This window comes from Molothrus ater, chromosome 3, assembly GCF_012460135.2.
Source record: "Molothrus ater isolate BHLD 08-10-18 breed brown headed cowbird chromosome 3, BPBGC_Mater_1.1, whole genome shotgun sequence".
Lineage (NCBI taxonomy): Eukaryota > Metazoa > Chordata > Aves > Passeriformes > Icteridae > Molothrus > Molothrus ater.
Window position 1 is genome coordinate 30,826,272 of NC_050480.2, and position 14,523 is coordinate 30,840,794.

At 41.2% G+C, this 14,523-nt stretch overlaps 1 protein-coding gene across 3 annotated transcripts in view; it reads right to left on the reverse strand.

Annotated features, from left to right (window-relative positions):
* Positions 1–1,603: 1,603 nt before the first annotated feature.
* RNF8 (ring finger protein 8) overlaps positions 1,604–14,523 on the reverse strand; it is a 55,727-nt gene continuing 42,807 nt past the window's right edge. Inside the window, exons 1-8 of one of the 3 annotated variants that reach the window (XM_036379611.1) lie at positions 14,201–14,414; positions 11,811–11,939; positions 9,543–10,280; positions 8,403–8,465; positions 7,940–8,029; positions 6,675–6,782; positions 5,486–5,690; positions 1,604–3,619 (exon numbers count right to left, since the gene is read on the reverse strand). In XM_036379611.1, the coding sequence (XP_036235504.1) occupies positions 3,474–3,619; positions 5,486–5,690; positions 6,675–6,782; positions 7,940–8,029; positions 8,403–8,465; positions 9,543–10,280; positions 11,811–11,939; positions 14,201–14,290 (1,569 nt within the window). In that variant the 5' untranslated portion in view covers positions 14,291–14,414 and the 3' untranslated portion in view covers positions 1,604–3,473. Of the gene's footprint in view, positions 3,620–5,478; positions 5,691–6,674; positions 6,783–7,939; positions 8,030–8,402; positions 8,466–9,542; positions 10,281–11,810; positions 11,940–14,200; positions 14,416–14,523 lie in introns of those variants that run through there. The other 2 variants (XM_036379612.1, XM_036379613.2) reach the window with 2 other exon arrangements.

Sequence of the window (14,523 nt, forward strand, 5' to 3'; positions counted from 1 at the left end):
AACATTGACTAGTCAGAGCATACCTTTGGAAAAGAAAACCTGCACTTCACTTGGGGGAAGGGGGGCAGAGCTGGATTACTGAATTGTCTGTTACATGTTCTGCAGTTAGATTTGACAGTTGTTGCTAAGGCTCTGTAGCAGGATGCTTGCCTGGAATGGGAAAAACAACTTGAACAATGACTATGGGAAAAGCTATCAATTGTAAATGAAGACGCGGTCATCATGATGCTTTAGATGCTCAATAATGCTGAAACCAGTCTGACTCATCAGTCCCAAAATTAAACATTCTGATAGTGAGATGAAGATGTGGTAGACCTAGTAAAATACCCAGAACCAATAAGCGATACTACGGATAATTTATCCAAAGTTGCTGAGCTGACACAGCTAGCCTGGAGACCTATGATTGACAGTCAATAACTTCGTACTATAAAAGCCCAGTCCCAAATATATTTTAATATACCCTTTCTTGAAGTGTATGTGTGAAGATTTCTCCCTTGACAGAGGATGCTGCTCAAGTTTACTCCTCATGACTGAGCAGAAGAAATTAGTCATGGGTGAATAACATTATCTCTACTTAACTGGGTTTTTTCCTAGCTTTAATACAATTGCTTTAAGACAATTGCTTCAATATTGCATCATAGTGCACTGTAAGAGCTGTTCTACCTCCTATACTGTTTAGTAAATAATTCTGATAAGATATTTTTGTCCAATCATTATCATAATAAATCATACATATTTATATATCTGGTTTACCATCCTTAAATCCTCCAGGACCAAGTTGTATAAAGGTTTATTTACACCTATATAATCCTTTACACATGAACCACTGGCAGTCTGGGGCTAAGATTGGATCCAGCTGCATCCAGGCTCCTCTCTGAGAAGAAAGCAAGGGGGCCCTGTCTGCACCTTGTGACTCAATGGGAGGGCTTCTTTAATAACTAAACTTTGTCTGAAGCTCCCGCTCTGCCTGCAGCAGGCTCACCACACACGTGGTATATTTTTCCTGCACAAGATTGTCAGATTGGTCTTGGACTCCACAGATCTGTATGAGGTAAACACCCCTCTGTGGTGATCCTCTTTTACCAGCACCCCTTCCCAACTCTTCCACTGATGCTGACATTGTATTGCTCTGAAAGTGTCTGATTATCACACTACCTGACAGCTGTCTTCCAAGGGAAACAGCAAGTCTTGAACCTGCCCTGCACCATCTGTGACTAGCTCAGTTGTAGCCTGACATCTGGAAGCACTTGATGCCATCCCAAGACAGGTAACAGTTCAGGGCATAATATCTCCGAGGGCACAGCCAAGTAGAACCAAGCAGACAACCAAGTAGAAGAAAGGATCCAGACCTTAGAGCAAAGGAGAGCACACTGCAGATACACAGGTCTGCTTTTGTCAGTGGACACTATTAATACTTAACCTCTCTCTGTGGACATTTTCACACTGTGCATCTACCAGTAAGAGTGAAAATAATTTGTAATACACCACTTACATTCTTTGTGTTCTAGTGAAAAGAGGACACAATCAGAAACCAAACCGAAGATTACCACTCTGCTACCAGGGGAAGTATTATCCTTCTCTGCAATATGCATAAACACCAACATAATAAAATAAATATGTATTTTGCAAAATGAAACGAGAAAAAAAACACAGCAGTATGGAAGAGATACAGAGTCGAAGAATTCGCAGTCCTATGTAACCAGAGTATTTTCCTTCCACTTCTCTTCATCGGAAATGCCTGTTCCACATCAGCCTATTTCATGAGCATTTTGAGTTCTCTTCTCTTGCTCATTCTAGAAAGCATCTATTCACAAAAGCAACTCTCAAGAGCACATACAGAAAATGAACATTAAAAGAGAAAGAAGAATACAGAAGATGTAATGTCTCCTTCACAAAAGAAACCTTACACTAAAGTTTTAAGCAAGCTGCCTGGCCCACAGATCAGGCCTCCCCTGTTTGAATCCTACTGACCAAATTTGTCAGCACTACTCCCTTAGGACATCATTCATGCACCTTTCTAATGGGATCTTTCTCGGGGGAAGCAGGTAAGAGGTATGATTGTAGCTATTAAATTAGCATTAGGGTAGTCACAGTCTTGAAGGATTGGGCTGTCTTTGATCAGTTCCTGAATACAAATGTCTTTCAATTAACTTTACAATAGTCACACTGCATACAGCAATCAAAAAATGAAGCAAAGTCATTAAATTAGATAGTCTGTTTTCTAAAGAAAGTCTAAGACAACTAGACGACATCTCAGTGGCTGCACCAAAGAACACTAATGCAAAAATGGATTTATATTTTTGTTCTTAAACAAAATAAACATAGAACCAAAAAGGTATATACAAAGAGCCAAAGAAATATTATAGATGAGAAGGGTTTCCCCATCCTGTTCTCACAGTGTAAGAGTCCTTTCTATGTAACAGCTAAGTCAAAAGCGTAAGTCACTAGAAAATGGAACTCAACAGACAAATACATGATAGGATGAGGCAAGACTTGATCAATCTCTTATGAACAAGTGATTTGGCATGAGAGTAGTACAACCCACAGCTCAACAGTTAGGTCTTGTAAACAATAAAAAGAAGTGCTTCATTCTGTATCTTGTGGTTGTCTATGGATGCTGCTTTCCTACCCTGCCAACAGGACGTTTCATTAATTTGGAGAGCAGTACACCTAAAGATGCAGAGGTTCCTCTCTTGCTGCTGATTATACGTTTTTAAAGTCATTGCTAAAAGTTTCTGGATGTGCTGCTTCCCAGTTCTAAAATCCTTTATGCAAAAGCCTGAAGAGGGAACAAACCAAAGACACTAAATGAAAAGAACACTAGCTAAAGGCTTCTGGAAGATTTAATCTCCTCTATCCCTATCTAATGGAAAATGGGCTACATAAACAGAGCAAGCTGATGGCCAGCAGCTAGCTTACAATGCACTTGCAGCCAACAGTGTCTGTATCCCACCCTTTATCACCTTCAATGCCAAAGGCCTGGGATGACTCTAGTTGCCATATGAAATTCAAGAGGAAAACCCACACTGGCACTTTTTCCTGCTATACCTATCTCCTGCCTGCGGGTGGGGATGGCCAAGTTCTCAAAAGGCTTGGGACATTCCCTCTGTTGCCTGAAATAAGGGATGCTGATGTAAACATGTAATTTGTTAGGGAAAGGGCAATGATTCAATACAAATTCTTTCATTACACTGAGCAGGTCACAAGCTAAAGTAGGAAGTTTAGGGTTTGTAATTCAATTAGCCAGCATAATGGCAGTCTGTTCTCTCACAAACCCAATTTTGCTTTAGAGATCAAGCTTCTGTGTATTCATTTGGAAAACAAGATCCTTCTTCCAAATGCTGCTAGTTTACAGCTCCAGCCTCCTGACAGGTCCTTCCAGGTGCCCAGTCCATTCCTCCAGCAGCAGTCAACCAAACACCATTGGGTTGGTTCTAGGCAGCACAGGGGCAATAAGTCTACAGTAACAATGTTCAGATAACATAGTAGCTTTCACTATAGGCAGAATCCTCCTCAGAGTCCTCACTGTCACAACTGTTCATTGACAAGATGGAGTAGGTGGTAGAAGGGACACCGTTGTCACTGTCTGTGGCTGGCTTCACCATCACATTCTGTTTCTCTGCATTCAAAACACACAGATATAAAAGTTAGCTGTGACCACTGTACCCACAAGTGCTAAATTACGACTTGTCTTTGAAACTATATTTGAGCTTCTCACGGTCAGTTTGCAATAAGTCTTTCAAACTGCAGGATATAGGCCTTTTTCATTTCAGTTTTCAGCATTAAAAAAAACCAAAGGAATGGGAGTTATTTATTTGCTTGTTTTCTTAAGTGCTCTAAAGTGTTCGCTATGTCTTTTCCTATTAAGGTAACACAGGTGAGGAGGAGACCTTCTCCACCCCTTCACAGGGACACAACAGGCAATGGAAGTGGCTAACAGTGTCTTGACAGGTAAGAAAAGGAAAGAAAAAAACGTGGTAAGGGGCTCTCAAACAAGTACTGTTTGTTCAGGACATTTATAGCCTAATCAAAAGCTTCATCTATTTAAGACTGCAAGCTGTCCTTCTAGTGCTGGGGCTACTAAGACTCCTAGAAAGGTTTCTTAGAAAGCCTTGACAGCTTCTTAAGTGCCACTTTCAACATTACTCTTCTTTTAACGGGTATATTTCTTAGGAATTAATTTTAAAGAGACAAATGGTTATCTTCATTTCAATCAAAATGTTTCCATCACTGCACAAAAAGAGGCACAGAAACCATTTCACCTTCCAGCTGAAATGTGTCACAGTAAATTTAAATTATTTCCTACTGGTAATTATTTCTGAAGGTACGCTATGAACTCATTTGCTTTTTGTTTGAGCAAGGATGAAGACCACTGGTGTAGCACACAATGGGTTGCAATGAAGGCACCACTTCAGCTAGTGCCCATCAGGCACCTGAGCAGACACTTAGGAGCACTGTGGCACTCTGCAGATGCACGCATTGCACAGGGGCTGCCTCAGTTCCACAGAGGTAAAAGCAATTCTTGTAGCTGAGCTGGGCAGCCTCTCAGCAATGCAGCATTTCCTGAGGGAATCAGACTGAAAGGGTTACATAGGTTATCATTTCAGGCTTGAACTAGCACTGCTTAGTGATGTCACTCCATGTCACCATGGAACATCTATCAAAAGCACCTTTCTTTTGGTAAAAATACAATTTGATACACTGCAAAATTAAGGATCATGCACTCCTCTCTATGAAGGGAAAACAAAACAATTACTTAAGAGAATACAGCAATAGAAATTTAATGGGTAGCAGGAACAGACATCTACATTTCAGCACCTAGATACCAATGTCAAGTGCTCTAGAAAGAAATTTAGAAGGAAGCAGACTAGGAATAACCCATACTGGGGTTTTTAATAAACCAATCACCATCATGCACAGTATTTTAGCAACAACTAGGCAAGATGTTATGCCTGTAAGCCACAGTGGCTTTAATTCCACAAAAATAAACATCTCAGAGCAACTGTCAGTTCAGCCATACTTACATGATATACCAGTGTCTCTTTCAGAGACTTCCTACATAAATCTAGCACATAGAAAAGAATTCAGAGCTTCTTGTCAGGTCTGCTGAGTTTCTGTAATTAGGTACTCCACAGTTTCATCAAAAGTGCCTGGTAAATTTTTCAAGGACCATTCTATGTATTTTTGCTTTTATTTGTTGTGATCTCTTTCAAAGAGCATAACCTTTAGCATGGTTAAATTAAGTTTTCCTGCCAGACCATGAAATTCATACTGAAGCCTTTTTCCAAACTTTGTACTAATTTTGTTTTACTGTGCAGTAAAGCTAGTTAGTTGAGAGATCTCTTTTCTTTTTTTTTTTTTTTTTTTTGTGTGTTTCTGCAGCATTCCCTGAGCATCTTCTTGGTATATAGGTGCCAAAGAAAGTTGTGCAAAATAGATGGAATAAGAGATTGTACTCATCATGCAACATCCACCCACCTCTCACCTTTCCGCTCTCTGATAAGGCTCAGGCGATGCTCTTTCATTTCCACATCCAGTTTTTCTACCATCCTGTTAATGCAGTTGTCCAGCACCAGAGAGCGCGTCTTTGATTTGATCTCCTGCCTGCAGATAGGGCACTCCACTTTACGTTTTGTCCACTCATTGATGCAGTAGGAGCAGAAGCTGTGTGCACAGTTCAGAGTGACCGCCTGTGGGATTCAGCAGAAGGACACTGGTCACAGCAAGCTCACACAGGCACTGTCGAGCAAATATGTACTGAATACAGGGAAATATTAGATGAATATTTTGTATAGGGAAAGGGACTGGAGAGCCCAAAGCCTTTAGGGCCTTCACAGGAGTCACACACAAACTCCCCCAGGCCAGCATTACAAGTCAGTTAATGGAGTCACTGTAAGTCACAGCAAGTCAGAAACAGGAAAAAGTAATTAATTTTATTACAAGTTACCCCAATTTGAAAAGGATAAATTATGGAAAAAACTCAGATACTGCAAAATAGCATCTTAATATACTGAGAAACCAGAAATTAAAATTTCAGCTAGCTCTTAAGCCATTATAACAAGGCTAACACATCAGGTTTCCCATAGTAAAACAATAATGTAATGAAACTGACCTTCTAGCAAAACATAAACAAAAATAACAGTCTACACGACAAGCATACACTATAACTTGTAGAATCAAATGAAAACAGGCCAATTTCTCAAAGAAAAAGTTTATCTGAACAATATAAACATCCCAGGACTTGACTGAATACTGTACCTCCCTTCCTTTACTAACCTCTCCATATAGCTAAACCTCAAACAGTCCAACTCTAGTCAGCTTAAAGCAAGGTCCACTACAAAATAATTCTTTCCCAAGCAGCTGTCAGCAGCAACTCAGGGCACCAGTTCAAAAACCTACACAAGTGCTCCAAACTTATGTGCATTTTAGGATTAAGCACTCTTGTCTATGCAGATAGAGACATGAAAGCTGAACTTGCTGTCAAGCAAAGAATAGTCAGAGCAGATGGAATAGATCTCTGGATCAACTCTTTCCCATAAGAACTCACTGTGGGTCTGTTGGGACTGTTAAACAAGGTAAGTAAAGAAAAGGGCTTAAATATTGTGTTACTAGAGCTATGGAAAGCTTCTCAAGTCTCTCTTTTTACTGGCAAACCCATACAGGTTTAAACATACCTCGATAAAGTGCTCAGAACAGATTGTGCACTGCAACTCATTCTCCAACACATCATTCATCTGATTCAACACCTCTTCTTTTTGGGCTCTCACCTTTTCCTTCTCCTCCTGGTGGAAAAGTACATGTTGTTGTGTATCAACAAAGAACAAGATTTTTCTCAATTGGCAGGAGTGTGTGCAGGGGAAGAAAATCATACTGTAAATCTCCACACGTCAAGTGGAGTGGATATCTATCACATACCCAGATCTGTAATCTCTTTCCTCTTTCTAGTCTCAACAGTATTGAGAATATTCCCACCTACTATGGAGAACTTGGAAGAGAGAACAGCCATTACCCAAAATTCCCTTCAGCCTAAAGTAACTACCAGCAGATCAATCTTTTCAGAATCTTTTTCAACCTGTTCCTAGCAAGAGTTTGGCTTTAATCAGTATTTTTTTTGTGTCTGATATAAAAAGCACAACAACCAACAGACTAAACACCTCAAATACTAAAAAAAGGAAGTAATACAGTTTAAAACATTTACTTGCATTTAACAACCTAATCTTTTTGTTTGCCTGTTAAGAGTTAAATTAGGTTGATTAGGCTAAGTACCTGCTCTATCTTCTAAAAATAACAGGAAAATTCTACTAACTGAAGCAATAGTTGAAACTAAATTTCCAAAGATGACATTAAAAAAACAAAGCAAACTGTCAGTGGTGGATAATGTGATAACTTCCAAAAGTAAGACACAGGAAAGGATCTCCTTAATTATTTTCCACTCATCACTTTGTGTCAAGGGCAGGAAGAACTGTGGTTTATCTCATTCATTATTCAAATTCCATGTTGGTTCTGTCCTACAATCCCTTCTGGAACTGCTGTCACAATGCAGTTTTACTTGAGTACACTTTGACTGAAAATGAAGCACCTCACTTTTCAAACACTTTTGGTTTGCCAGTGGATTTTTTCCTGTTATTTCTGGCTTGATTTTTTGTTTGTTTTTCAAAGAAAGTGTGCGATGGGCCCATTTCTCTTCCAAAATGCACTGTTCAGCTGCTTTGGGCTTTCTTTATGATTGAGAAAGATCTAATAACAACTGTTTGACATCAATTTATGAAAAGGGCAAGGTGCCTCCTTCCAGTGTTGGCTGCCACCTCAAAACACAGAAATTTTGCACTATAGGAAGCCAGGCAGAGCCAAGATTAATGTTAAATAAACCATTTCCTCTGCTCATGCAGCATATCGTGTTTCACTTATGAATAAAACTAAGAATGCAGTTATTCCTTACCTTGGTTTCCTCCAGTTCTTTATTTTTGGCTCGAATTATCTCCTCAAAATCTTTTTTATTACGATTGAGTTCTTCCATCAAAGCACGATGCTGTAACAATACCATTCCAGAAGTTATAAGAGTACCATTCTAAGCTATCCTATTAAAGATACATCGTCATAGTCATAAGGTTCAGCACACTCATTTCTCCTATTCTCCTCTAGAAGAGCAACACATATAAGTTGAGGTGTTAAGGCAGTTTATCTTTAACTTAAAATTGGATTGCACTGCCAGTTATTTATGACCTTCCCCGTGCCATCACTCTTTGCATTCCCTCTTCCAGGTTATTCTTTCACTTCAGTTAGGCTTTTATTCAGTCACCTAAGGCACAGTCCTTGTCTTCTACCAAGAGTCCACAACATTTGGAAAGATTTAAATATCCGAGTTACACAGTTAGACCAAACCTAGACTCATAATCACTTGCCTCTTGCAGGACCTGGGCCAGCTGCTCCTTCAGATTCTCTTCCCCTTGTTGACACTTTTCTCCCTGGGTGGGGTAAGAAGTGGGGGGAAAAAAAAAAGACTTGAAGAACATAAGAGAGAAAATTACTACTCTGCACACTCTCTTTAGAGGATATGCTTAAGGAAACAACACTGATTTTCAACAAGCGGTGAGATGTTCCACTCAAGGGTTACATGTGTACAACAGAAATTAGACCGATCATTTACTGAGTTAAAATGGATATATCATTTACAGTTCCATATTTGGAACACCTCCACATTATTCTAGCTCAAAAGGCACCAGCATATTCATAGAAGCAAAGAGATCAGCAACAGCTTAAAAGCTGCAACTCTGTCTCTGAGTACGTTCAAAGACTTCAGAGATACCTAAAGCTCCAGGTAAATGTCCCATTGTTTCCAAGGACACAACTCCAAACTTTCTGTACTTCTGATACTGGTATCTTGCCTTTAGCAGTAGACTTTAAGTAAGTAACTAATAAATTATTAGACTCACTCCAAGATGAATCCTCACTTTCTTTAAACCCGATTTTGAGCAGTCTCATCAAACAGATTTCTGTCTGTTACCAAAAAAGCAACTTATCACATATACTTACTGCTTTAAGGTACTTACAGATTGCAAGAGAGGGTTTTTTGAAAGTAGGAAAATAATCTACTTCCCCCCAGGGATTAAGGCATACAGAATTTCATTGACTGTAAAGACAGTGCACTTGCCATGCAAACTGGGCTTTATTTCAGCCATATACTGAGAGAAATTCACACTTTAAGTGATTATTTTTCTACTTGTCCTCTCTATAAGCAAGAGAGATCATGCAATGACTTTCATTTTTTTATTTAAAAACATGCTTCTTTACCAACTAAAATGCTTTATTTTGCACCTTTTTCTGAATTCCCCATGCAGCCAAATCTCTTGTGTCTCTGCACTTTCTTTTGGTACGTGCACTGTGATACATGCTAAGTTAAATACTTCCACGAAAACTTTAGTAGGGGTAAATCACACAAGCACTATTTTTGTTACTGTTCAAGAGCTATTTTGGATCAATGCCTTATATGAAGCATTCCATCAAAGTGAAGACACAGGTCAAAATTATTGCCACCACTATACCTCTAGCTTCTGCTGCTCTTTACAGAATGTCCTCTCCAGCTCTTCCACCTGCTGCTGCTGATGCTCTTGTTCCATGCAGAGTTGGTTCTGCAACTCCTGCAGCTCCTGTTCCATTACTAGGATCTCCTTCTGATCACATTTCCTGTGCTTCTGCTTGACATTTAGAACTGCAGTCTGCTTCTCCTGCACTTTGACCTTTAATTTCATTGTATCTTCTAGAGATTTTCTCAGCTTTTTCAAGCCAGTCCATGACTCTACAAGACCAGAGCCTTTCTGGTCCTGCTGGGGGACAGTCACAGCTTTGGACTGAACAGGGCTACCATGCACTGGACCACTATCCCCCTCACTGGGTCCAGGAGAAGGCAGCTTGACATCCATCTTCTCTGTTAGCCGTCTGGCCTCCTCTGCCTGTCTCCATGATTTATCTAAAGGTTCACTGCCACAGGACATTCTGTCTCTTTTACATCTGGAGTTTGAAGGGCCTTCTGATTCACATGTCTCCAATTCCTCCAAACTGAATTTACGTTTAGGTCTTGAACTCTTAGCTTTCCCCAGGTCACTTCTTTGGGCTAAAAAGGGTCTAATTTTCTCCCATTCATCTTTAATTACTTCATACTCATATTCAGCAGTCTCTCTGTTTTCCAAAGGCACTCCCAACTCGATACGGTCTCCTTCAGCTATAGGATAGACTTTTGATGGATCCAGGCGCTGTTTATTAAGCCAAACTCCATTTAGACTCTGCCAATAAACACAGAACCACCAAAATTTAATATGCAGTTACAGTGTCCTCTGAAAGTTATTTCTGGCAACTGTAAATAAACACAGCCAACCTCTTCAGTGCTTTAATCAGAACAAGCCACCTCTTCAAATAAACCTTGTGATATCCAGTTTACAGGCTCAGTGTTGCATTTATTACAATTACTGCACTGTATTATTTACTGCACATTATTCTTGCATTATAGATTTTGTGTACAAGCACCAAGAACAACATTCTGAAATACATGCTTGTGCAGAAGGAAAACAATGAACTCTGAGGGGAAAAACCTGCACAAAAGCCTCAGAAATAAGAACCAAATAATTAAAAGACTCCACAATAGATCATTCTCAGGAACATAGAATACTACAGTAATTTTTCCTGACAATTAATGTTACCTGAAATTCCAGAAAAAAAATAGGAAATTGAAAGAAGCATTGGCTATACTCCTTGAAGAAAACAAAGTTTTTCATTAATGCAAGGACACTGTAAAGAAGGAAAATGTTCTTCTAGAGATAATGTTCAAAGCACAAAAAAGGTTTCAAAATTAGCTCAAGAAATAGTTTTCAAAACCAGCAAAACTGCTCTGTGCTCAGGATGAACTGCAGAAACACTAGGAACTGACATAATGAGATTCAATGAAACAAACTGACCAACTGGTCAACAGTGAAAACTTTTAATAGTTAATCTATGGCAGATGTTTCCTATCATGCAATAACACTAGGTTTTCAAGTTTATACATGTACTACAAGAGGGTTTTGTTTAAGAGCAGTGTAATTTTAATAGTAGCCACTCCATTCCTTTCTGACTAATCGGCTGTCAACCCAAACATCCTTCAAATGTACATGACGTGTTGAACATTTTTGTTCTACCAGTGCTGTTTTAAAGCAAATTATTCATTTTACTGTTTTCAGACCAAATGAGAAAGTGAAGAGATCATGATATAAAAAACAGATTACTGAAGTCAAAATGAGACACAGCTGAGGACTCTGACACCAACATTTTATCCTAATCAGCTGAGGAGAACTTTCAGGAGAAACTCATTTGAACACAACATGAAGCTTGGTTTTTCTAACACTAGATTCTTGTTGAAGTTGATTATCATTAAAGCAATTGTGTCACTACAATAAGGAGTTGCACTTCATCTTTTCATTAGCACTCCAATAATGTTATCCTTTTGAAAGGATAAAATGCTATGTCAAAATTCATATAGGGTATTTTTTAACAAAGCAACACCAAACAGGTTCATAGACTGCAAAGTGCCCTTGGCCAGGCCACACTGGTCTGAAAAATGCTAAACCAAGAGGTGGATCTACATAGAGAAAGTAATCCAGTTTGCATCCCTACTGCAGCAGACTGAAGTTTCCTGCTGGAAGTGCACAACAGGTAAGACATATTCCCATGGACCTTCTATCACACTTTTTCTGTATCAAAGCCCATACATTCCTAGATCCAAAACAATGGATTCTATTCCATGAATCTCAGAGTACCAGGTCTTCAACTGGTCTCTGTACCTTGTTATCCTTGACAGTCCACTGCCCTTCTGCATTCTGCTGGAAGACACAGTGCTTACGAGAGATCATCAGGGGACAGGTTTTTGACACCAGCTGGTACGTGATATCTAATCCTCGGCCAATAGTCACCTAAAAATAAAGTAGTGTAGTTACTGTAATCAGTAATGACATGGTCAATTCAGTTTATGGCATTTCAATTTAAGTACAGCAAAACTCTAGATCAACATTTTATGGTTATTCCAAAAAGTTTGGCATATCATGATTTTTTTCATTGAAATTTGAGAGTACATAGAAAATGGAAGCTTACAAAGTATTATCCTTCTCTCCCACTTAGGAAATTTTTATTTCTCTGAGGCACATTACAACCTTGGTTTCATGGAAATCTTCCTCAGCAGCAAAGCTGCTCAAAGCCGCTCACAAACCATCTGTGTCCCACCTCAGTCATTACCTAACCATTTCTTCAAACTAGCACTATTGTGTGTGGGACCAAGATTACTTCTTACCCTTTTCTTTTGCTAGATCATCTGTTCAACCATTTGTGAACCGGAAAGATACAGGAAAAATATAGCCCAGAAAACTGCCATCAAAAAAGTGCACACTCAACATTGCCCTAAATACACAATACTTTTGTAAGTCACACCATCAATCTTATGGCTCAGAACCTAAGCTACATGCAGCTCATAACCAGTAGTAAAAGTGATCTAAGTAACTGGATTAGACTCTAATAGTATCTTCTGGAAGAAGGGACATAATTTAATTGTACTATTGCACAGTATCTTATTGAATCTCATCTAATTTCAGATGGCTATTTAAAGCACATCCCTACTCTCCCTCCCTCTGCTGCCTCCTCTGCACACTTCTCTTAATTCATGTGTGCATTGCATTACCTGAGCAGTTCTCAGCTTGACTTTAGAGCAAGAACTCAGACCCCCATGTCATAACCAAAGGCAAGGAAGCAAATTAAGATGACAAAAGCAAACTTAACCGTGTTAGTGTCTACCCCTTAAATGTTTCATATAGTTTTCTGTCAGCATGGATTACATATGTAAGAGGTACAGAGATTCAAATGGATAAAGACTCCCTTCTTCATGAGGATTCAAACATAAAACCAGCTTGTTCCTGCAGTGGCATCCTCAGGGGCCAGTCACACACATATGCAGGACCTCACATACCAATATGAGTGAGAGCAAGCAGGGCCAGTCACAAAACTCCCCCTTAATCAAGTTCATTTAGCAAACAGGGGTCCAAGATGTTACCTCTCACCTGCTGGAGTTCAGTGCTGCTCACAGCAGTACTGGCAAATCACATCCTATCCCCATATCAGCTGTGTCCTTTGGCACCAAAGTGGTCACAGCACCAAGCCTGATAATGTTCAAGAAGCGTTTGGACAACACTCTCAGGCATGTGGTGTGATTCTTAGGGCTGTCCTGGGCAGTCAGGAGCTGGACTCAATGATCCTTGTGAGTCCCTACCAACTCAGGATATTCTATGATTATGATTTAAGTCTCCAGCAAAAGCAGTTTGTGCTCTGTGGCCTGGCACACCTACAGCACCAGAATGCCATCAGCCTCCCTGCTGCAAATGACAACCACTGTGCAGACAATCAGAGCAGTAACATCCCAAACTGGATTCCCTACACAATTATCAGTGCCCTGGCTGCAAGCTGAGTTACCTCCAGTCCTTCACCGAGGAGATCTGCACATCTCAGGGCTTCAAATCCATGATGGGAGAGTAACAAAAGCATTGATTTGGATGGGTGCTTTTTGCAGTGTGTGAGCACAAGGCCTTGCCGACAGCATCAGCCACACCACCTGATTTTGACCACCATAACAGCAATCCTCTTACACTGCCCCAGCGTGAGCACACATCTTTGCCTGCTGGGTTTTAGGGAAGAGTACCAGAGCACATTTTTCAATTAAAAACCACGATCGCTGAGAAAATGGCTATTTCTGTACTGCACCAAAACATAACTAACACAATTTAAACATGACCTCGTTTACACCTGAATACCCAATGCCTTAGGTACTGTTAACCTCGCCAAAAGCATCGCCTTGTTAATTAGGCTACGGACTCCCTGCGTCCTCACTTACGTTACCGTCACACGAACAACTCTATCTAAATACGACAGAAGAATTTAAAGATTTAAACAAGCGAAGGCTTGACCAAGGCGACTCCAGCGCCGGGGTCCGCCCTCCCCGCCCTCGGGCGTTACCGGGGCTGAACGGCGGCCGCTCCGAACGGCCCCGAACGGAGGCTGCTCCTTAAGCGGGACGAGGCGGTGCTTTTCCCTCCTGGGAAGCGCTGCAAGAAACCACGAGACCCCACCAAACTGCGCCCCGAGAGCCGTGCCCACCCGCCCGCTCCGAGGGCCGGAGCCCGGCGCGGCTCACCTGCGTGCCGGCCTCCAGCAGGAGCCAGTCGCCACTGGCCCCGACTCGGCGGAGGCACCAGGCCAGGCACGGCACCCCGCGCACCGCCATGGCGCCCGCCCGCCGCAACCGGCGGCAGCGATCGCTGCGGCGGGGGCGGGGACGGCGCTCTCAGGGGGCGGAATGGGATGGGGCGGAACGGGATGGCCGCCCCGACAGAACGCGGGCTGCGACCGGAGCCCGCGCGTGCGCCGCGGGGCCGGCGGCGCGGCGCTTTCCCACCGTCCCGCGGTGCTTCCCCGCAGCCCCGCCGCGTTCCTCCGTGTCCCGCCTTCGCCTCGCAC